This window comes from Pinus tabuliformis, chromosome 8 (genome assembly GCF_031772625.1).
Source record: "Pinus tabuliformis cultivar Carrire ecotype Pingquan chromosome 8, CPIR1, whole genome shotgun sequence".
NCBI lineage: Eukaryota > Viridiplantae > Streptophyta > Pinopsida > Pinales > Pinaceae > Pinus > Pinus tabuliformis.
In genome coordinates this window covers 570,875,893-570,900,811 of record NC_142294.1, presented here as the reverse complement: position 1 = coordinate 570,900,811, position 24,919 = coordinate 570,875,893, and the positions used below count along the sequence as shown (strand labels likewise).

At 38.3% G+C, this 24,919-nt stretch overlaps 1 protein-coding gene across 1 annotated transcript in view; it reads left to right on the top strand.

Annotated features, from left to right (window-relative positions):
• The first annotated feature begins 1,327 nt into the window (after positions 1–1,327).
• Positions 1,328–24,919, top strand: part of LOC149236748 (putative sugar phosphate/phosphate translocator At3g11320) — a 38,210-nt gene continuing 14,618 nt past the window's right edge. The window contains exons 1-3 of the mRNA XM_089372487.1: positions 1,328–2,226; positions 3,695–3,798; positions 4,016–4,244. Of these exons, the coding sequence (XP_089228613.1) occupies positions 1,771–2,226; positions 3,695–3,798; positions 4,016–4,244 (789 nt within the window). The 5' untranslated portion in view covers positions 1,328–1,770. The remainder of the gene's footprint in view (positions 2,227–3,694; positions 3,799–4,015; positions 4,245–24,919) is intronic.

Sequence of the window (24,919 nt, the reverse complement as noted above, 5' to 3'; positions counted from 1 at the left end):
TTGCACGTGATGTGTTGGCTGGGGCGGTTGGCTTTCGCACCCCCAGCCATGTTCAATTCCTGTGCCTGCTGCGGTTGCTGTAGCAGCATGAAACAGTTTCGATGGTGCCATAATCTGCTCGATGATGCCGTATTCTGCTCGATGATGACGTCCGTATTCTGCTTGATGATGACGTATTCAACTCGCTTCGGCGATATTGTATGATGAATCTGCTCGCTTCGGCGATATATGTTGTATTATGATTCTTTGTATGGCGATATATGTTGTATTATGATTCTTCAGCGGAGATTCTCTCCCCCACTGGAAAAAAAAAATTCCAATGTGAAATTTCAACACTTCCTCTTCACATCTATTAAATTATTAATAAAAATTATCTAAATATTTAAATATTTGAGATTTTAAATGTGTGAATATAAATTATTTGTTCATAATTTTTTTAGCTAATTAAAATTTTTGTAATCTATAAATCGAATATATATAGAGGTTCCAATGTGAAGTTCCAACGATTTCTTTTCGCATCTATTAAATTATTAATAAAATTATCTAAATATTTAAATAATTATCTAAATATTTAAATATTTGAGATTTTAAATGTGTGAATATAAATTATTTGTTAATAAATTTTTTAACTAATTAAAATTTTTGTGATCCATAAATCGAATATATATATATATTGAAAATCATATCATAAAAAACATGTGTACATGGTGTGATTTATCTTGTCTTAACCACATAAAAATCATTTGGACATAGTGTGATTTATCTTGTGATTTATCTTGTCTTAACCCCACTGAAAGATTAGAAAAAAATCAACATATTTTCACCTTATATAAAATAAATATTTTCACCTTATTATAAATATTGTTTATATGTCTAATTTTTAGTATATTAAGAAAATATATAAATATTAACTTCTTTCGTATATTCATTTAATTAATTCAAAACTATAATTTTATAATTTTCACAAAAATTATATAACTTGATATCGTTCACAGAATCTAAAATAAAAAGAATAAGAAATGGAATATTGGACCTGTACGGGAAATAAAAAAATAAAATTATTATTTTACCTATAAATAACAAACTTACAAATAAATTGATTGGTATGATAAATAAACAATTTAAGATTTAAATATTTTATGCTTTATTTAATAGTTGTTTCCTAAAATAAAAAGATTAAGAAATAGAATATTGAACCTGTACAGGAAATAAAAAAAATCAAATTATTATTTTACCTATAAATACCAAACTTACATATAAATTGATTGGTATGATAAATAAATAATTTAAGATTTAAATATTTTTATTGTTTATTTAATAGTTGTTTGAGATGAATGCGGGGATCGTGGTAAGAAGTAGCATAAAGATTATGCCGTGCACGCCGTGACCACTCGGCTCCCTAATGTGTGATCATTTTTTAATTTTACAACGCACAGTCAGTGGCGACGATTTTGGATTCACAGAACAGAAAACAAGATCGTCAATGACGTATTGTTTTAAATTAAGAAAGCCAGATTGATCTGTAGTTGCCTGTACAGTCTGTTCAGACGATTTCAAGTGCCAGGAGGCATGGGAACTGCAGGAAGTCGGGAGATCGAGTCACAGGATCCGAGATCTGCGACTTCATGCGTTCCTCGCAAGGGTTTCAGCTTTTAAACTGCGAAATTCAGTCCAGAAACACATCATTGACTGACATTTTGGTTTTTCACCGAGCCATTGCCGGCAAATTTTGAGAAGATTTGCAAAAGGCTCGGGAACGAGTGAATCACGATGGGATCCAAGCTTCCGGCCATGAAAGGGAGGCTTTTTACCTTCGGATTGATATCGTCATGGTATTTTTCGAACATCGGGGTTTTACTGTTGAATAAGTACCTGCTGAGCAACTACGGTTTCAAGTATCCCATATTTCTTACAATGTGTCACATGACTGCGTGTGCTCTGCTGAGTTACGTTGGAATCGCGTGGTTAAAACTGGCGCCGATGCAGACGATTCGATCACGGTCTCAGCTTTTGAAAATTGCGGCTTTGAGCGTGATTTTTTCGACGTCAGTTGTCGGTGGGAATATTTCCCTGCGATTTCTGCCGGTTTCTTTTAACCAGGCTGTGGGAGCTACTACACCTTTCTTTACTGCGCTCTTTGCCTACCTGGTGACCTTCAAACGAGAGGCTTGGATAACTTATGCCACACTTGTGCCTGTAGTGGCAGGAGTTGTGATTGCCAGCGGAGTAAGTTCATTTCTTTTATATTTTAGGGACAGTTTGGCAATTTTGTTGATTTTCTGATAAAATAGGCATTGGTTAACTGCAGAGCATTTTTCTGTGCACATCACTGTATTGTATTACTTCTCTATGCTGAAAATTTGGTAAAATTACCATATTATTTGTTAAAAAGTCTGATCTTCGCGCTAAACCAATCTACTAAGCCTAGCTTCTGTGATGACGTCTCGATCCAGTCAATATATAACATAACTTTAGGGCTACTTAATCCTGGTTGCTAAATTAATATGAAATTGATGTGATTCAGATGCTGCCTTTGGCGTTGTTCCTTCAAGAAAGGGAAAGCCTAATTTGTCGAGCGACTATGCCGTTTCCGTGACCCTTTTCCTCTTTTATCAAGTTCTTTGCAGTCAGTCATCAACTAATTCGTCAAAGCAAGTTATCAGCTACTTGATCCACAATATTTTTACATAACGTTAGGGTTGTTTTAGATTACTTACTAAATTAATATGAAATTCATCTGATCTAGGTGTTGCTCTGCACCATATTCTATCACGCAATTGGTTGAGACGGTTGAGACAAGGAAAACTAAATTTCTTCGGAGGTTATGCTGTTTGTTTAATCCTTTACTTGAAATAGCTGATGAGTTGCATCGAAAAATTAGTTGATGATTAGTTGCTATTGGGATTTTTTGTATCTGAAAACAATTGTGATTTAGCTGTAGCAATTGTTGCATCAATTTAGGGTTGCATTATATGAAATTTATTTGGTTTACATGCCGCTTTGGCCTGCTTTCTGTCAAGCAGTTTGTTGAGACTGGGAAACTAAATTTCTTCAGATGCATTGCAGCATTCGTTGATATTTTCTTTTGGGTTTTGTTTTGCCTCGCTGTCTCTTTTGCAGAACCTCTTTTTCAGCTTATGCTCTCTTTCTGCTTCTTTTCTTGGAGACACATTTAGCATTTTAATGGACACTATTATTTATTTTATTTTTGCAGTGGTCAAGAGGCTCGTAACACTACTGTTCACTTAGATCACTGTATTTTTTTTTCATTTGTAGAGGCTCTTACCACTTGCGATGTTCACTTATATCATTTCACTTTTCTAGTCACTAGTTGACATAATGTAAATTCAAACTGTTTTCTTGAAATAGCTGATGACTTACTCTTCATCTGACGGAAAATTTAATAACTGCAATGAACTTCAATTTGCTATTATAATTCTATCATTCTGAAAATAGTTGTTATAATTTATTCAGATATATATGATCATACAAAATTTGCCGATCATGCAAAGTATGGTATCAGGTCCACTAAGCAGGAATTAAGTACTTTATAGACGATCACATAAAGGTCTCCAATCATGCAAATTTTGCCACCTGGGTCACCAGCAGCAACTAAGTGTTTGTAGTTGTAATAAGTTAAGTTGCCAATGAGAGTCATCGACATACTTCTGATCATTTACAATTGTTGATGTAGGGAGAACCAAGTTTCCATTTGTATGGATTTATTATGTGCATAGGTGCAACGGCTGCACGGGCTCTAAAATCTGTCCTCCAAGGCATACTGCTTTCTTCTGAAGGGTGAGTATTCTTGCCCTGGCCCAAAAACCATGTAAAATGTTTTGTCAACTTTTGGTTACAAATCTTATTTAGTTAGCGATATATGGCAAATTGGCAATTGATATGAAGGTTATACAACAAGCCAACATGGGCTAAGTTAGATTTCTTCTCAGATTGGTTTGTTCAGTTAAGATTTGCTAAACGAAGGCTTCAAATCACGTGGTAATTTTTGTTGCAGGGAGAAATTGAACTCCATGAATCTGCTGCTGTATATGGCCCCAATAGCAGTTATGGTTTTGTTACCTGCTGCTCTTATAATGGAACCAAATGTGATGTCAATCACTGTGGCACTTACGAGACAGGACAAATTCATGGGATTTTTGCTCATTGTGAATTCTGCGATGGCCTACCTTGTAAACTTGACCAACTTTCTGGTCACCAAACATACAAGTGCACTAACCCTTCAGGTTTGCTATAATGTTTCTTTTTTTGTAGTAATTTAGTCCAGATAACATTACATTGAATGGAGGAGCTTTGTTTATTTTTGGTATTCTTGTTTCAGCTTTTACATGTTGATTAAAGACAACTATTTAAATCCTTCTTGGTTTTCTGAAATTTTCCTTTGATAATAATAACTTTATTTTTTATTTTATTTTTTCGTTCTAGTTTGAATGCTTCTGGTCAACACAAGCAACACCATCCCACGTGGGATATTACAATGAAGCAGATATATCAGATATATATCCCTTGCTACAAAAGCTCCCTTTGGTTAAGTAGCCGTGGTTTGGGGGTATACCCCTTTTGCCAAATTCCCTAGGATTTGCACCTAGCTCCAATTGCATTAAACGGCTCACTTGTGATGGGAGATTGGCCTACTTGTGGGGATTTGAACTTTGGTGGAAGGAGTGACACCCCCCCCACGCTACCAACCACCCAAGATCCCATTGACATAATTTGTAATAACAATATGGAACTTTAGTATTACTTAACTTTCTCATTTACATACTCGTTATTGTTTCTGATCTGTAAGTTGCATTGGATGCTAATGAACAGTTCGTCACAATAGATCTAAATGATATAACTGCAAATACAATGATGCTATATTATGCTGTGCTGTGATTTTACTCATGTATAAGTTTTTAACAGATTTATTTTAGGGTAAAATACTGCTTCTTTAAAACTCTATTCATAAAAAAGATACGGTCAACATTTCATACAAAAAAGGGTGGGCTGCTGCACTGCATAGCATCATCCACAAGCCAAAGAACTGGCACAGTCTAGCATGCCTTGGGCTGATTAAAATTAGTATAATCCAGGCCCGCAAAACTTGTACAAAACCAAAATCATATGCCATATGCCAGATTTCTAAGTAATTGAAACGAAACAGGTGGCTCGAGGGCCAGATTCAGTAAAGACAACAATACTAAACAACAATGATGGCTCTTGTGTTAGGTGAAGGGTCTTGATATTCGGGATGGGGGCCCTTCCCAATGACATGTGGATCATCATTTTGTAGGTCAAGTGTCCCATCCACCCTTTGCTTGTTGCTCCAGGCCTCTATGCTATTAGCAATATTAAAAACACATCAACTTATATTTTAAACTAGCTTAGAAATAAGAATAGAACTACAATAGTAAAAACTCACCATAGATCACCATGGACAGACGATATATCCTTGAGAAACCTGTGGGGAAAACTCCTAGAAATAAAGGGCTGTACCTTGCTGCTATCATCCTATGGAGTAAATAGACTCTGGTCTAATATAGACTTCTATACAGTCCTGTCTGCCTCTGTTCTGTTCTGTCTCTCTTTTACATCCTCTTTTCTACGAAATATAAAAAAGGATGCAATAGGACTGAAACCTGTTTCTCCCCTTGGGGCTAGAGTTTTTAGACTCCTTAGCTGTTTAGGGTAGGGTTTTGGTTCCTTGTTTTTCAATCAGGGTTAGGGTAATGATCATCAAGAATCTTTTTGAAAAGCCATACATGGGAAAAATCCACATGTGTGAGTAACAGGGGTGACATTTTGGCTTGAGTTGCTGCTGTAGAATCTTCTTCCGCCTTTGTTATGCTCTTAAATCCCATTCCTAGATGCTTTGCTCAACAATGGAACAAGTCTATGTTACCGGATCCGGCAGGCAGAGGGCCAAGATCCACGGATCCACGGATCAGATCCGGATCCGGATACGGATACACCTGGAAACGTGGGAAATACGGCACTGTGGCGGTTCTTCATTTTACGGAAACGGATATCTTGTCCCGAAACGGATCCTGAGACTGTATGTCAGAACCGCCAAAATGAAACAGAAAAATTTAACACACTTTAGGTTTGCGGTTGTGGTTTTAAAAGTTAAAACAGTCGAATGTTTTTAACTTTTTATATTGCATTGTTATTTGAATCGAGTTTGCATTATATACACTGTGACCACCCCATCCAGCCGCAGTGTAGACAGCGACGCAAACAACAGCGTAGACAGCCAACTCGACCATTCGGCACCACCAACTCGACGGCAGACAACGCTAGACTATTCATGTTCCTGTTCCTGTTCCTTTTGGCAGTGGGCTCAACCGCTCAAGCTTGTCGGCACCACCAACTCGGACAGCTAGCACATAATAAATATTATGGGTAAATGGTTATATATATTATAACAAAACATCGCGTACACTATGTTATATACAAAACATTACATACGGTTATCCCTAACCATTTGTTATGAACAAATATTATATACGCTGTCCCTAATTTATATATGCTATTAGCCTATCTAATATTTAATATTTATATATACGCTATAAGCCTATATCCAATATCGTACGGAAATCTCAAATCTGAGCGTATATATGATATGTTATTATTTATATAATTTTAATAATTATTATTATAAATATAATTATATTATATAACCGTTATTATAAATATCAATGCCATTTTTTTATTTAAATTGGTAGTGTTTAAATTTTAACATTCAACTATTCAGATTTTAATATTTTATTATGATGTATTTTAATTGTGTATTTAGATTTATATTTATTTTATTATGAAGTGTTAAGAAAATTTCAAAATTATTTGTTAAATTTTAATGTATTTTATTTTTTTATTTTTATTAATTAATTTAAAATTTAAAACGATATATAAAATTTATACAAATTTCAAATATATATATATATATATATATATATATTTCTTTAAGTTTAGTTTTGTCTTAATAAACTTAAAATATAGGTATGTATTTTTTAAATTATATTGCTTTTTATTTATAATTTAGTTTTTATTTATAATTTAGTTTTGACTTATAGATTGGAATTTCAGCATATATTTTTTATTTTAAATTTTTTTTTTTTTTTTCTAATTTTTATTAATTAATTTAAAATTTAAAATGATATATAAAATTTATACAAATTTAAATATACATATTCATATATAGATATAATTTTAAATTTAATTTTGTCTTAATAATCTTAAAATATAGGTGTGTGGGCATAAACTAATGATGGTGTTTTATAAATGCAAACTTAAAAAACAACAATTTGTTAATTTGAAGAGATAATTAAAGATGAACTTGAATATATGGTAAAAGCACAAAATGAATGACAATAATTTAGCTTTAATATATATATAAATGGATGATTTTGTGTCTATTATTAATTTTATTATATTTTTAATATTATTATATTTTTTGTACTTGCCGTATCCTTGCCGTATCCGGATCCTGGATTTTCAAAAAACTAGCGAATCCGGATCCGGATCCGGATCCGTATCCGTATCCGTATCCGAATCCTGGTAACTTAGGAACAAGTACAATGCTAAAAGAATAAAATCCTCACCTCCTAGAATCTTCTTGAAAATACACACATGGCTAGCCCCACACATCAGTAATGGGGGCTGAGATCGCATCCACTTGGTACCATGATGGTCAACAAGGCTGGTCAACTTGCGAGAAATTTAACTTTCAGATGTTAACTTTGATTAAGGTGATCTTTACACTGTTGGAAAGGTATTTATGTGTAGAATAGTGTCAAGGGCTGAGAGTTATGACTGTAAATTTTCCAAATCCTAGGTGACTGCAGTCCTATGCTTTGTAATATTCTACTTAGAGAAATTCAAGGAATATCAAGAACATGAACTAAACTACAACAAACAATGGAACATGCAACTGGAAATTTTCACACATGCAGCAACAATTAGAACACCATTGAACAAGAGCAACAGTTTTGAGCCATTTTATTGCAAATAGTAAGCTACTAAGCCAACTATGTACAAAATGAGATGGAACGAGTGCACCTGGGCTTGCAACAACAAGCATGCAAAACCCAGGTAGATAAGTGTGGATTCCCTCGTTGGAAATGGCTAGAATGGCTATACGCTCTGCGCAGAATTTTTCTGCAATTGTTGATAGAGGAAATCTGCAATTTGGGGCCTCAAACCTGCTCCAAAAATTCTGCAAAATTAGGGCTGTGCTCCTCCAACGCCAAGCGACAAAACACATAAAGCTTTTGAGTTAATTTCGACTGCCCGAAATTACCCAAATTTAGGGTATTCTTCTCCAACTACTGGCCCAATGTCTAGCCCAGAATTTGTTGCTAAATCTCTGCACCAAAAGTCCTCCAAATGACTGGAAATATTCTGTAAGATTTCTTCCAGAAAGGGAGTGAAATTCCCGCCTTCAAATCCACCCAAACTCTAGATAATTTTTGTGTTACAAACTGAACCCAGAAATGCCCTGCGCAGGCCCTAGGAAGTCAAATTCGACCCTCACTGAAGCAAGGGTTTCCAGCTTTGCAAATCAGCCCAACATTTCGTCCTCCCTCAAGGATTATTCCTGCAAATTTTCAGGCTGTAGCTCCCTCTGAAGCCCTTGAACTGAGCTATATGAATTCCTGTCAATGCGTCCTCCTGAAAGCTCATGCAATGGATGTAAGGGCTCACAATGGATAGAATTCGTTCCTCCAATTCAGTAGGGTGACACTGTTGATTCACGAAAGAGAGTTGGGAATTCCTCTTTGAAATCCCTGTGCTAAGCAGCACTACTTGACTTGGTTCAACAGCACAAGCAAACTCTATATCAAAGATGCACAATCAAAAGAACCCCCAAAATGAGTTTGCTTCTCCTATATATAGATGCTGCCCCTTCTAATCCTTGTGGGCCCACTAGTTCGAACCCCTTCCTTGCCTTCTTCCTCATGTGGTACATCAAAATTAATTTGAGCCTCCAAACCTTTTCTCTTAAGTGAAACATTTAATAATTATCAAAATTGCAAAATTGTGAATTCACCTTAGCAAAATTTATTTGTTGGGGACATGACAGTCCTCCCCTCCCAAATGTTGCTTGTCCTCAAGCAACTGTAGTGCTGGATGCTGCAAAATTTGCTCTCCCTCCCATGTGGCATCCTCTTCAGGCAAGTCCTTCCATCTGAAAAGGAATTCCTTGATAGTCTTGTTCCTAAGCTTCTTTTCCCTTTCGTGTAAGATGGCCTCTGGTGTCAAAACCAAGTGCCCCTCATCATTCAGGGGTGGTAACTTTGTTGCAGCTGTCACTTGTTGCCCCAAAGCCATTTTTAGGGAAGAGACATGAAATACATTGTGTACCTTGCTTCCTGGTCGAAGCTCCAACTCGTACGCTACCTCTCCTACTCGCCTGGTCACCTTGTATGGTCCATAAAAACAAGTTTTGAGCTTTCAACCCCCTTTTGCTTCAGCGTGGATTGCTTATATGGCTAAAGTCTCAGAAAAACCAAGTCTCCCACCTCGAAGTGCCGCTCTACTCTGTCCTTGTTTGCATACAACTTTTGTTGGTTTTGAGCAGTCTGCAAGTTATCCTTGAAGGCTCTAAGGATATCTTGGCTTTCCTATATCCAATCCTTGGCCCCTAGGGTCTTGTTGTTTCCAAACACCATTGATATGTGGTGTTGTAGCAATACTCCCTGAGATGCAGCCACTTCACCCACTCTCTCTGCTGTTTGGTCACACAATTGCGCAGGTAGCCCTCCAACCACTTATTTACTATCTCTGTCTGTCCATCTGTCTAGGGATGGTAGCTCATGCTGGGGGTAAGCTGTGTGCCCATAAGGCGAAATAGCTCTTGTCAGAATCCTCCCATGAATCTACTATCTCGATCACTCACAATTGTCTTAGGCAACCCATGTAGCCTAAACACCTCTCGAAAAAATAACTCGGTCACCTGTGAAGCTGAGTATTTGGCTGGAATGGCGAAAAAGTGGGCGAATTTTGTCAATCTGTCAACCACCACATAGATGCAATCTCGCCCCTGAACTGCTGGCAACCCTGTAATGAAGTCCATCGATATGCTCTCCCATTTCCTCTCAGGAATAGGAAGAGGTTGTATTAGTCCAGTCAAATGAGTGTGCTCTCCCTTATTCCTTTGGCAAACATCACACTCCCGAACATGCCTTAGGACGTCCTCCTTAAGACCTCGCCGAGTGAAACATTCTCTAATGGCCCTGTATGTCTTAAAGAACCTTTAGTGCCCCGCCAAAGGTGAGCCATGAGCTGCGCGTAGGCTCTTCTCCCTCAACTGTGAGCTTGGCACCAGATAAATCCTGTCCTTGTATATAACCATGCCCATCACTCGATACCTGTCATCCCCATGAGTACCATCCAAGATCTTGCATGCCTCCCGATCCTTGGAGTACTCCTCTGATATTTGCGCTCTCTAGTCTTGCGTGATATCCATCAAAGAAAGTGTCACGGGCCTTCATGATAGTGCTTCAACCACTATGTCCTGCTTGTCCTTGACATACTCAATCTCAAAATCATATGCCTGGATCTTACTGACCCATTTTTGTCGTCTCTCCTATAGGTTTTGCTGCTTCAAGAAAAATCGAAGACTATTGTGGTCAGTCTTCACCTTGAACCTATTTCCCATCAAGTACTGCCTAAACTTGCCCAACACATGCATAACGACCAACATCTCCTTGTTGTAAATGGAGTGCAACCTCTCACGTGGTTGTAACTTCTTGCTCTCAAATGCTATCGGAGGGCTCCCTTGTGTTAGAATTGCCCCAATGCCCTCTCTAGATGCATCACACTCTAAAACAAATGACCGTGAGAAATTTGGTAGGGACAAAGCAGGACAACTACTCATCACCCTCTTGAGGTGCTCAAAGGCCTCTTGTGCAACATCTGTCCACTCAAAAGCCCCTTACTTTGTAAAATCCATGAGGGGTGCTGCCAACTGGGAAAACCCCTACACGAATCCCCTGTAATACTTGCAAATGCCCAAGAATCCTCGCGACTCTGTCACATTCCTAGGCGTAGGCCAGTCCAAGATGGCCTTGATCTTCTCCTGGTGCACCCTTACCCCATCCTCCTTCCCAATCACATGTCCAAGGTACAACATCTGTGTCAATCCAAACTCACACTTGGACATTTTTGCATAGTTGTTGCTCCTCCAGTATGCGTTGTACCTCCTCCAAGTGCTGGAGGTGCTTCTCCCATGCCCTGCTATATGTCAAGATGTCATCAAAGAAAACTAGGACACATCGTCGTAGCTGCTTGCAAAACACATGGTTCATGCAAGAGTGAAACATGGTTGGTGCATTGGTTAGCTCAAAAGGCATCAACAAGAACTTGAAGTGTTCGTAGTGGTGGCAGAAGGCAATCTTTGGGATGTCTTGCTCCCTCACCCAGAGTTAGTGGTACCTCGAGCACAAATTTATCTTAGAGAAGTACTTAGGTCCTCTAATCTCATCCATCAACTCATCAATGTGCGGAATGGGATATCTGTTCTTCGATGTTTTCTTGTTGAGGGCTCGATAGTCTATACACATATGAAGGGGCCCATCCTTCTTCTTCGCGTATAATCGAACAAGCGAAGGGACTAGAATTGGGCCTAATGTGCCATTCTGCCCCAACCTTAGTAGCTCTTGTATTGCTCTCTCAATCTCATCCCGATATGCCTTGGGATGCCTGTAGGGAGTGGTAATGACTGCATGCACCCCCTCCTCCAACTAAATGGTGTGCTCAAACCCTTTGTTCGGTGGCCTGCGCGGTGGGATCTCCCCAAATACTGCATGATGCTTCTCTAAGAGAGCCAATATGTCTAGATGTGTCTACTGCGCCAGTCCCCCTGTCTCAGAAATCCTCAACTCTAAAGGCCTCAAATCAGCCTCCATCCTATGTGCTGACAGCCTGACACTGTCTGGGGTGGATATGAGTGCATCCCTCCCAACAATACCATTTTCCTGTTTGGACCCATGAACTCCATCTCTAACTTCTTCCAATCAGTAGTGACTTGCCCGAGAGAATACAACCACTAAACCCCCATCACCACATTGGTGTCGGGAATGTCGACTACAAAGAAGTGGTCCGTCATCGAGTAGTTCCCCATGGAATCTCTGGCGTTCTCAAACTCTGTATTTGGAAGGTGCTCACGCTCGTCCTCTCTACCACAACCCTTCCTCTACCTTTGCCTCTGCCTCTGGGTCGGTAAACTGCTCCACCAAATGACTCTGTCATCACCTGCTCTTGAGCCCACAGCTAGCCAAGAACATGCTCTGATACCACTATAATATTCTACTTAGAGAAATACAGTGAATACCAAGAACATGAACTAAGCTACAACAAATAAATGGAACATGCAACTGAAAATTTCACACATGCAAAGACAATTAGAACACCATTGAGCAAGAGCAATATTTCTGAGCCATTTTATTGCAAATTGTAAGTCCATCTGTGTACAATATGAGATGGAATGAGAGCACCTGGGCTTGCTACAACAAGCATGCAAAACCCAGGTGAATATGTGTAAATCTCCTTGCTGGAAATGGCTAGACTGGCTGTATGCTCTGCTCAGAAATTTTCTGCAACTGCTGCTGGAGGCAATCTGTAATTTGGGGCCTCAAACCTGCTCCAAAAATTCTGCAAAATTAAGGCTGTGCTCCTCCAACCCCAAGCAACAAAACCCATAAAGCTTTTAAGCTAATTCTGACTGCCCGAAATGATCCATATTTAGGGTGTTCTTCTCCAACTGCTGGCATCGCGTCCAACCCAGAATTTGCTGCTAAATCTCTGCTCCAAAACTCCTCTAACTGTCTGGAAATCTTCTGTAAGATTTCTTCTGGAAAGGGAGTGAACTTCAAATAATTTCTGTGCTACAAATTGAACCCAGAAATGCCCTGCGCAGGCTTTAGGAAGACAAATTCGGCGCTCGCAGAAGCAAGTGTTTCCATCTCTGCAAATCAACCCAAAATTTCGTCCTCCCTCAAGGATTACTGCAAATTTTAAGGCTGTAGCTCCCTCTGAAGCCCTTGAGCTCAGCTATACGAATTCCTGTCACTAGGTCATCCTGAAAGCTCGAACTGGATGATGCAATGGCTGTAAGGGCTCACAATGGCTAGAATTCGTTCCTCCCTTTCAACTCCAATTTCTCTCCTAGGGTGACACTCTTGGTTCACTGAAAGAGAGTTGGGAATTCCCCTTGGAAATCCTTGTGCTAAGCAACACTAGTTGATTTTGCTCAACAACACAAGCAAACTCTATACCAAAGATGCACAGGCAAAAGAACCCCCCCCCCAAAAGGAGTTTTCTTCTCCTATATATAGATGCTGCCCCTTCTAATCCTTGTGGGTCCACTAGTTCAACCCCTTCCTTGCCTTGTTCCTCATGTGGTACGAATTCCTCCAAGGAGTTTGATTTCGTTCTTCGGGTGGCCCTCACAATCCACAAACTCTTTAATTATTCAATTTTTCCTAGTGTTGGTAGCTTAGACATGTATTTCCATGATTGTGTCTACTTATGGAAATCATCATTAAATGTATCCTATGCTTTTTCAGAAGTTCACTTTATTAATAAATTAATAGAGTGAACATTCTTTTAAAAGTGATTTTTAATTAATAAAGTGACTAAAGTGGGTCACTTAATAATTTAATTAAAAAGAGAGCCATTGATCTCATGGTTAGATCTTAATTGTTGAAGATTAGGTTGTTGGCTCATGTCAAAGTTTATAAAATAAAGAGAGGGCAAAGGGCAAATACACACTGGACATTCATTTCACAAGTCACGTGAGTGAAGGAGAAATCAACGATTTGATTTTTAGCCACTGGCGAGAATTTCAATAGTATTTCAGCAAGGAGAAGACGGCCAGTCTTTAGCAAGACAGAAAACCATTTAACAACGACGAAATGAGCAGCCTGAAAACCCAATAGATTAGTCTGTATCGCAACCCGTATGGATTTCGTACCACCGTATGAATTTGAGGGTAGGCTACCTTGATTTCTATGCAAACTGTAATTTTCAGGTTTGCTGTCTGTTTGATTAATTCTTAGAGCTAATTTTCCCCGTGAAGGAGCTCTTGTAATTTTTTGAATGAAGAGCTGATCTAGAAGTGCAGAAATATTTGTGTACTATGTGATTGTTTTTCTTGTTTTCTGCTGCATGCAAAAGTTAATATTACCAACAAAGTAACTAGATCTAATCCGTTTGCTTAGATTGCTGGTTTTAGGATATTTTAACATGGTATCAGAGCTCCATATTTGAGAGAAAAGCAAATCTATAATTTTTAGGTTACTTTAACATTAAAGCTCAGGACAACCATGTCAGTAACCAGTGCGAAAGTTGATGATCGACATGATGGGGTTTCAAATTTCTTGCCATGGAAGGCAAGAAGCTCAGTGATCTTGAAGGAGCAAGATTGTGGGAAGTCATGTCCAACTCTCCAGCTCCAAATTGATTCTGCACTACTGTAGTGAACAAATCTGAAACTAAATTGTAACACCAAGACACATAATTTCTCTACTCTTTTGCAGCAAAATAGAATATAATTAAAAACACATTAACACAATACAATAACACAAAATTTTCTAGGTAACCCAATTGGGAAAACCCTTTGCTTGTTTGAGAATTTTATTGATAGAAATTTGAGCAATAGATCTCTTACAATACAACTGTTTCAATTATAAAACAATCTTGTTCTCCCTCTGCTTGTCCTAAGCTTGAAACACCTTGCAAGAACCCTGATCTGCTTCCTAAATCCTTGCGCATAGTTATTTAGGAATTAAATCCTAAATCCTAGCGCAAATCCCAAGGAATTCTCTTCTATCAATCTGCGCACAAGCTTCTCCTTAGTACGCCCTTCCCACACACACAAGCTCCTGCACACAAACTCATGCTCTCTATTGTCTTGTCTCACCAACTTGTGCTCACAAAACAATGAATCAATTCTGTGCCTTTATCCTCCTTATGAGCAATTCACATCAATTAAATTTGGCAAGTTTATTTTTGGAACTCGGTCTTGTGATTGACTAGTTAACTGAGTCTAACTGACTCATGTAACTCATCCTAGCCACAAATAACCATTGAGACTTCTAACTCGCACTAGGAGACAAACAACTGAGCCTCCAACTAATCACATGAGTTAAACTGCTTCATGCACTCATCCTAATTTTTAGGAACTCATCCTAACTTATAGGAATTCGTCCTAATTTCTAGGAACTTGTGCATGCTAAGGAAGCACTGCTTGTGGTCTCTTTGACTAATCCACAAGTCAAAGAAGACCTTAATCTCTACTATTTTCAACAATATGCTTGCTTAGATCGTTGGTTTTAAGATATTTTAACAGAAACATCATTCCAAGTACCAAAAAACCCTCTAACTGAGCTTATACAACATGTTGAAGACCTTGAAACGACAGAAAACTACTGTATGACCTACAGGACAACTTGTATGGTATGTTTGTACCATTGTACGATTGTACAAAACAATGTGAACCACTGTCTTGTACTGCATGTGGCATGAGAATGCCTTTTCCTTGATTGCTTACTCTCTCTCTCTCTCTCTCTCTCTCTCCCAATTGCTCAATTGTGTATAACATCCTCTACTTTTCCTTGCCTTTATAATTTTAGCGAAGAATATGGTTTTAATATTACTCCCAGTATAAGTACAATTTTAGAGTCAACTGCTAAAAATAAAAATTTCACTTTTTTACTAAAGTGAATTACAAAATAGAATTACTTTTGCAATATTGGAGTGAGTTTTCAAAATAATATTTTAAAAAAGATATCTAATTACTTCTTGCATGTTCATACTGAGCATATGCAAAAGTTCCTATTCGAGCTATAATTCTCAACACTGACCCCCAAAAATGCCATTTGATGCCTTAACATGGCTTTAAAAGGGTTCAAAACCCAAATATTTTTTGTGGGATGTGCTAGTAAAATGGGCTATGCAAGCCAATTTCTCAAATTTTTCCACCCTCAAAATACCAATATAGATGACAATTTATATAATTATCCATTCCGGATCATACCTACCCATTTAGGGAGGCTTTTGGCCCTCAAAAGTTTTTGCTAGATGAGGTGAGGAAATTTTTCCTTTACCTTCTACCTAGAGTACCATTTGCCTTCTTTTCAACTTGAATTTTCCAAAGGTCATGCTGCCGCTATCTATTGGTTCTTCACTTTTTTGCAAAATTGTATCTTCCACCAATTCTATTTGAGCTTCTGGTTCTAACCTCTCTAAGGTAGGTAAGACCTACACCTCGATTTCTTAACCCAACATGGAAGGCTCATAGAGTTTCATATTTTCCACATTCATTACCGAGTAAAGGTGCATATATGGAGATAGACTAAGTATGTAGGCATTATCACCCTCCTCCTCCATTTCCTCACAAGGGTCATATTGCAAATAAGATAAGATAATTATATTAATGTTCAACAAATGACCACAAAAGTAGATCAATGGGACTGTTGAGTATAATGATGTCAATACAAAGTAGGAGTACTACGAAGTCTCCTATGTAAAGAACAAAAATAAAGTAGAAACAAGTCTATATGTGAAAACATGAGAAAATCCTTAGATACAAGTGGGGGCTGCCACAATGGGACTAGGTCATGATATGCTAGATCTACTTCTAACATCAAAGGCCAAATGAAGAAAAATCAATATAGGATGATGCCTTGAAGAAGAGCTACGGGAAGGTCTGGACTGTCTCCTGCGTTGTCACCTGGACGCTATAACTTGTTGCTGATGTCTAGGTGATCTGATTTGCTTGCTAGTAAGGGATCTGGTCAAGCGACGTCTCTGAGGTCTCTTAGCAGGGAGAAAGGTCTCTTGGATCCACACATATTTAGAGCTAGAAGTAATGTTATCATTAGCCTATCTCTTAGTGCCCCTAGTTGATGGGAGCATTCTAAACAAGGAGGTGATTTGCTGAATAGGATCTGACATAGGAGGAGGTGGAGAGTGTGGGTATGAAGCCTGAGGGACTCCTACATGTAAAGGGATAGACATCTCTGGTTTGAGTACTAGAAGAAATTGGAAAGGGTCTAGGTCCACTAGAACAAGCAAGGAAATCTCCCACAGATCTCATAATAAACGGGGCAATGGAAGATGAAGTGCTCCTTTGACTCAATCTCTCATATATGGCATAGTTGGCAGATCCTAATTTGTCTGGTGGTTCATCTCAATCCATAGTTATTGACATCCAACTCAGAAATTTCCTAAGGGAATTCAGACGGCATGCATCAAATGGTGACACGTTTAATGGGGATGAACAACGAGTCCATTTCTCAACATCATGAAGTGCTCAGCATAGAAGGCCATTTTCAGACGTAACCCACATTGAGGGTTTATCCAAGTGACATGTACATATTGCCTGTAGATATCCCCACAAATGATTGTATTCATCTTTTGTTTGGTTGGTAAGAGGTAGCTAGATGCACATAAGGAATATCAAAATGGAGGAAGCCAGTCCAATATAATACCTAACTACCAACAAAAGTAAGGAGATCTGAGACTCAGATGCACCAACATGGACACCAATCTGAAGGACTAGTTGCTATAATGGATATCAATGAATGGTAGGCTGAGTATGGATATTTGTCTCGCCCCTTCGTTGTATTAGCAAAACTCAGAACACAATGTAGAAGTGAGACGAGATAGAGCATTGCCTTAAGTCAGAAGGTCTGAGCACCAAACTCTGCAAGGATGATGGGACTATTTGTTTGCATCAAGTGAAGCAATGAAAGAAGATGGTTGTGGTCTCCTTACTGAAGACTAATCAGACTCTAGTAAACTGGGTCCCCAAACCTCAGATCCATATAGAATTGTGGAGCGGACAAGAGTGTCCACGAGGGACATTTTGGATGATTTGTCCTGAAAGTGATGTTGAAAACACAATATCTCTAGAAGAGCCAAGGACTCATAACCCTTATTGATTCGAGGCTAAAGTGCGTGTCGCAAACTGAAGCGAAGACTTGTGAATAATACACCTAGATAAGTATATGTGGTGGTGATTTCTATCTCCTCACCTTTGAAAAAGAAGTGGTGATTAGAGAGAACATTTTGCAATGCGTTGAAGATTATTACCTTAGCTTTACCCAGGTTAATTGTCAATTGGTGAAGATCATAGAAAAGGGCCAGGGCATGCAATTGTTGCAGCAATTCATCCAAGGATGAGGCTATAATGACCACACATTTGCAAACAAAAGGATAGAAATCAAGAGATGGTGTAGAAGACAACCATTACCATCTTGATGTTTTCAGTCAAGAAGGACTCCAACTTGTCAATGAAGATCCCAAATAATGTGGGGGACAGGGGACAACCCTTATTAACGCCAATAGTACTCCGAATGAAATATGATAGGCCATGTGTTATGTGTAGGCGATCAAGAACTGACTTGTATAAAGCCATGATAGCTGATAATAAGGTCTTGGTAATGCCAATGTCTATAAGTCTCTGGAATAAAGCCTCCCTAGGGACAGAATCAAAGCTTTTCGAAAGTCTACAAACAATACTAAAGTTTCGAAGAGTGAGATGACCTTCCTTGATGATGGCCTTGAGTGTAAGGCTGTGATCAATAGTTTGGTGCTCAAGTAAAAAATTGGCCTGTCCTCTAGCTTTGAGATGTCTCTGTTCAAGCTTCCTAGAGAGCTTCAAGTGGAGAATTGTAGCATAGAGCTTCGAGAATGTGTGGCACGCCAGGATTGTCTTGTAGTTATGGGGATTGGATGTGTGTTGGGTGTATGATGTGATGTGACCATGCCAATGGAAACTTGTATGGACCAAATGGTTAAAGAGATCATCCATGTAAGGAACTATAGGATGAAGACTGTGTTTAAAGAACTTTGCTCAGAAACCACCTTCTTACCAAGATCCTATAGCCTCTTCAATTGCAATCAAACTCTGTATTCAATTGCAATCAAACTCTATCTTCCAACTTGAATGTTAGTTTTGTGTTGTTCACATGGGGCATTGTACCTTTTGTGTGACTTCTTTAGTGTCTCCTATAATAGCAAATGGATTTGCCTAATCTTTCAACAAATTTCTCAGCTTTCAATGTTTCTCTTGTGATGTTTTCTGTCACTCCTCTTTGCTGTCCATAGACAACATCCAAGGGTGAAGGCGACAAATACCTAAAGCAAGTTGCAAATGGGGACTTACCAATAGAAGTGTTGACTACTTCTATTTGCCCATCTGTTTGTGGATGGAATGCTGTAGATCTTTTCAACTTGGTGTCCATCTTTTCCCAAAGTGTTGTCCAAAAGGCATTGAGAAACCTAGTATCCCTATTTGAGATAATGCTCCTTGGTATCCCAAAGTGAATCTAGAGCGTTCATACTTGTTTGTTGCTTCGTGTCCTTTGATAGTTTTTTTACAAGGCTTGAGAATGCATATGTTACTGAATTTGTTAATTACGACAAAGATATAGTCACGTCCCTTCCTAGTTGTTATCATACAACTCACAAAATCCATGGAAATGCTTTCCCATGGTCAAGTAGATATAGGTAAGGGATGGTATAGACCTTGCTTTTTAATTTTGGGCTTGCTAGTACAGCAAATTATGCATCCTCTAATATACTGTGCTACATCTTCTTGCATTTTAGGCCAATACACATACCTTTGTAAGTTGGAAATTGTCTTTTCAACACCAAAATGTCTTGCAACCTTGGAGGTGTGAGCCTCTTTGATAAGTTGCAATCTTTCACCTTTAAAGACACAATGGTGTCTATCTTGTAGAGTAACTCGTTCTGGAGATGATAGTCTACCTTACTGTAACCTTCTTCTACACAAATTTGGCCTAGTAGTGGTTGAAACGCCTCCTTAAAGTCCTCATCTTCTATACATGCCTCTTTGTATGCATCATGGTTATAAGGTTCCACATGCATAAGAATTCCCACAACTGTAATCTTGGATATGATGGCATGGAAAGAATCCCTGAAAATTTATTAGTGTTGCCTTTCTTATATTTGATGTCTGGATGAAATTGCTGCAAATACCCAATCCACTTGTAGTGTCTAGTTTGTTGAAGCTTACTCTTGGCTAGAAAATACTAAAGTGGCTGGTGATAAGTGTGCTAATGATTTCGTTGCCCATTGGATAGTGCTTCCACTTCTTAACAACTGGAACTGGGACATAGAGTTACTTAATCATTAGTAAGGTAGTTCATGACACTCCAATAAAACATTTCAAGATGATAGCATATTGACTTACCTCCTTGCAACAAAATTGCCCCCGTAGCGTATCCACTTGCATTCATCTCTAATTCAAAAGGCTTTGGCAACTTAGGTAATGAAAGGATTGGTGCTTGGCTAATTTTAAGTTTCAACATATGGAAATATTTCTGTTGATTCTTTCCTCACTAGAAACTCTTACCATTGGTTGTTTTGACATGAAGTGGTGAATCTACTACTAAAAAGGATGTTATGGATTTCTATAGGCATTGTTCAAATAAAGCTCGTGACTTCAGTGGCATGTTGATTTTCCGGTGCTAAATTAGACAAGCAGAATTTTCTGCAACTGATAATTACTTCCAATGATATATTATATTACTTTAGCACAACCAGATCATAATTAAGTGATTATACTTAGAAAATTCAACTGTAAATGAAACAAAAACTATAGAGATCACAGTAGAATAACCATGCAAAGTAGAGAACAAGATTTTACCCTGGAAAAACCCAACAATCTTTTCTTAGGAGAAATTGTTCAATTCAACAAAAGTACAATCTGATTTTTCATTCAAACTTGGTCACATAGAGCATAGAATCAATACAGGTCAAACTTGGTTAAACAGACTAAAATCTGTCCTTCCTGTTTCTGCCCAGAATTTCGGTCAACCTCAATCAACAGACCAAAATTTGGCCTCCTGCAGCTGCCCAAAGGATTTGGTCAACCTGCCCAAAATTCAATCAAACTGCCCAAAAATTTCTCAGTCAAACAGTCAACTGTTGTGGCCACATGTGCGAGGTAAGATATTGGTCAATGCTGGTCAAATTCAAGATAAACTCAGTTTCCTCAGAAATTCATCTCTCTTAGGAAATTCAGCCTCTTCCTCCCGTGTGAGAGAGAGAAATGTTTGTTGTGTGTGAGTGATCAAATGAGGAGATCGATTGCCCTTTTAATAGTGATGTAGGGTGCCCCAAGTGGTGTGCCCTTATGTTGGGCCGACTTAACTTTTGGAGGCAAATTTAAGTAAAATATCTTCTTTTTAATTTTTCTTTTAGGGGCCGACCTTAGTAGCTGGGGAATACCTTCTGTAGCTACCCAAAAAAATCAACATGACATTGGTAGGAATTGGCCACTTGAGGATGAACTCTATCTTCATAGGATCTATCTTGATAACAGGCCCAAACATGTCAATGATTTCTGTGCAAACTCACATCTTTTCAAGTTAACCAGTTGTTGATGGTTTGTAAGAGTCTCTAACTCCTCCATAAGATGAGAGATGTGCTCTTCCTAGGTAAAGCTATGAACCATTTTTTTTTATACAAACACACTATCGCAAATGAATGTAAATAGTGGTGCAATAAATCATTCATTAATCGCATAAATGTAGTTGTTGCACTACATAAACCAATAGGCATGAGGAACCATTTGTATAGACCTTGCCTTGCCTTGAAGGTGGTATTCTAGGTGCCTTTTTTTTCAATGCGCACATGGTGGAATTTTATTTGAGATCCAACTCGATGATGTGCTTGGCATGCTGCAACTAGTCTAACAAATCATCAATCTTGGGGTAGTCGGTAATCTTGGGGTAGTCAGTACTGATTCTTAAGTGTGATCTTGTTTAAAGCTATGAGTCCATATACATTTGCCAAGTTCCATCCTTCTTGGACATTGTTATGATAAGTGACCTGCAAGGTGAGGTGGTTGGTCGAATTACTACTTGCTTCAGTAGCTGCTTTAGTTGTTTCTTCACTTTGTCTGCTTCCAAAGCAGATTGTCTATACAACCCAATATTTGGTAATGGGGAGTCTGGCAACAACTGTATTTTGTGCTCCACTTCCCTCTTAGGTGGTATCTCTTTAGGGTCTTGGAACAATTCCTCCAACTATTGTTTTTGTTTTTTAGTATATCCCTCCAAGGATGCCTTTATTCTTAGAGTCTTATTGATTCATCACCCAAATGATCCTTGGAGATGATCTAATTTTTGGTTTGGTTGGCATTTACTAGAGAGATCTTGGATTTACCTTTGTGTGCGTTGATGATGTAAGATTTCTCATTTTTCATCAAGTGGCACTAGTTTGCTCTTTCGCATGAAGATCACATTCCTATACATGTAGGGGCTTCCAAACACTACACCACACGTGTCAAGGGGTACTACATCTAACTTCATTTCACTGATAAAATCTGCACTTATAACAAATTTGATCTTACACTATATCGTGACGTTGAGCTCTCCATCCTTGTTTGTCCATCCCAATGGATATGGGCTAGGATGATCATGAACATCCAGCCCAAATTGCTGACCATATTGGTTCCTATAAGGTGGACTTGTGGATTAGAGTTTAATAGAGCATCCTCCTTGGTCTTTTGACTTGGATCTTAATGTAGAAGAGTTAAGTTGTATCCTTCTCATCCTTGTGATGAAGGCTACTCATATTCACCTCCCTTAACTTTGAGGTGCAAACAATATTTTCATTGACATTTGAGCTGCTTTCTACCAGGTTGCTTGAATATGCGACTAGCAGATTCATCTTCTTGGCATCCTCCTTACAATTCTTTCAGTGAAGATCTAGATGTATCTTCCAACACTTATCTTCAATGTGACCATTGATATTACAATGGTTAAAGTGGTTTAGATCCTTGCGTTGATGTGTAGTCTTTTCTCTTCTTGTCTTTTCCTTTTCACTTGTTCTTCCCCTCCTTGGAAGCATCTTGGTGGTCTTTCTATCTAGAACCACTTGGTTGTCCTTTCTTATGGCCTATGTTCTATAAGTATTATGCTTACACACATGCCTCATTGACTTTCCTTGGTTTTAAGAGCATCACTTGCTTTTGCAAATGATTCTGTAGCTTCCCTAGATACTCGAGGATAGGTTCTTGGGGAGATACCAAACATGATTACATCTTTTTGAACTCAGTGGTGTACTCTTGCACACTTTACCATTGCTTGAAGTGATGCCAACAAACCCATTGTTCCTATACACACTTAGGGTAGAACTGGGACTTGATGAGGGTTTTAAAAACCGCCCACTTAGTTACTGTGGATCACTTTCTAGCCTAAGTGTCTTTGTGTGGCCTTCCCACTAGGTTAGTGCATGGCCTTCTAGTTTTAGTCAAGCAAATGAAATTTTGTGCTCTTCGTCTATATTATGGACACTGAAATACACTTCTAAATCTTGCAACCAATGATTCAACCTAATAACTTCAGTCTCGCCTTGGTATGGCTTCATGCCCACTTCCACTTCCATTTTAAATAGAGGTTGTGAAGTAGTGATGACACTGGAACTTGGTTGCTCTTTATCGAGCTCTTTTTTGATTCCCTTTTTGGGTCTTCACTATCTCCCAATTTCTTAGCCGGTTCAACTTATGAGTTGGAGCCACAAACAACCTCATCAAAAGGTTCGAAGTGGTTTCCTAGATTTCTAATGAGGCCATGTGAGAGATATTAATGACTTGCTCTTCCAACCTCGCTTTCTTTTGTTGCATCTTGAGTGTTGTTATGAATAGACTCATCTGCCATGTCTAGGTTTTCGCATTTTCCTCCTTAAGCCAATTCTTGGATCTTGCAACTTTCCACAAATACTTCAAAAAAACTTGCTTTGATGCCATATGATCTGTAAATTGCCATAGATGTTCCACTGGAAAAGTTCATCACAATAGATTATTGAAATCTTTTATCTGAAAAACCCTAGGTGACTTTAATGCTAGAAACCTATCAAAATAATAACTTTCAAATCCTAGAATCTACAGACACATTGCAAAAAAATAATAACATCATGTCAACAAATGTGAACTCTCAATCACATCTTGATCTATCCTAAGTAATAGGACACCTCCAACTAGGGGCTCGTATCTATATCCCATGTATTAGAGATAGACATGCTAGGACATGTGTCCTATGTGTTCAACTCTAGAATTTTTTTTTTCATTGCTATTTTCTCAATTTTAGTTGTATGGAAAGAGCTTGCACAATCTATCAATGTGTAGGTGAATAGTAAACTTGGGATTTGAAGGGATTCCAAGTGTTTTGTAAATGTTCTAGTTTTAAAAAAAATGGATCTTTTATATCTTGTGTCCTCAGGTGATGCAATTTAACATCTATTTTCTTTTAAATACCAAAAATTAGAGAATACATTGCATTAGCTAAAACCCCAAGAACTTGCTAACCAACATAGTGGTGTGTTCTGCATCTCCTTTATAGAATAGGGAGTTGATGGAAATACAATGTATCTGCTCACATGTATGAAGTGCTCAAGTTGACTCATTCAAATCTCTACCTTAAATTAATCACCTAATGTGCCCTAGCTACATGGTTAAGTGTGCAAAGGGGTTGGATCCAATGGTGGAGAGCGGGGAGTTTTTCACCAATGGGCTATTGAAATATGTAACTAGATTCAGTCTTCATAATGACATATGTAATCATGATTTTATGTATTTAATAAAAAGAGAAAAATAAATTTATTATTGTTATTCTTGAGGCATGGGTTTCATGCTCAAGGGAGATTTAGTTTTAGGTCAAGCACCCATTGAGTGCTTCTAGGGCTTGTCATTGAGTCTACAAGTCAATTGATTCATTGTCATGTATGAAAGACCCTTTTGGGCATGTTACATATTGTAAAGAAAATTTATTTGAGTCAAAAGAAAGAAGACCCTCCAAGACCTCGTCATGGTGCAAAGATCAAGTCGACCTACTTGAAGGGACAAGTCGGCCTAAAGATAGCAATTCACACCCCTCAAAAG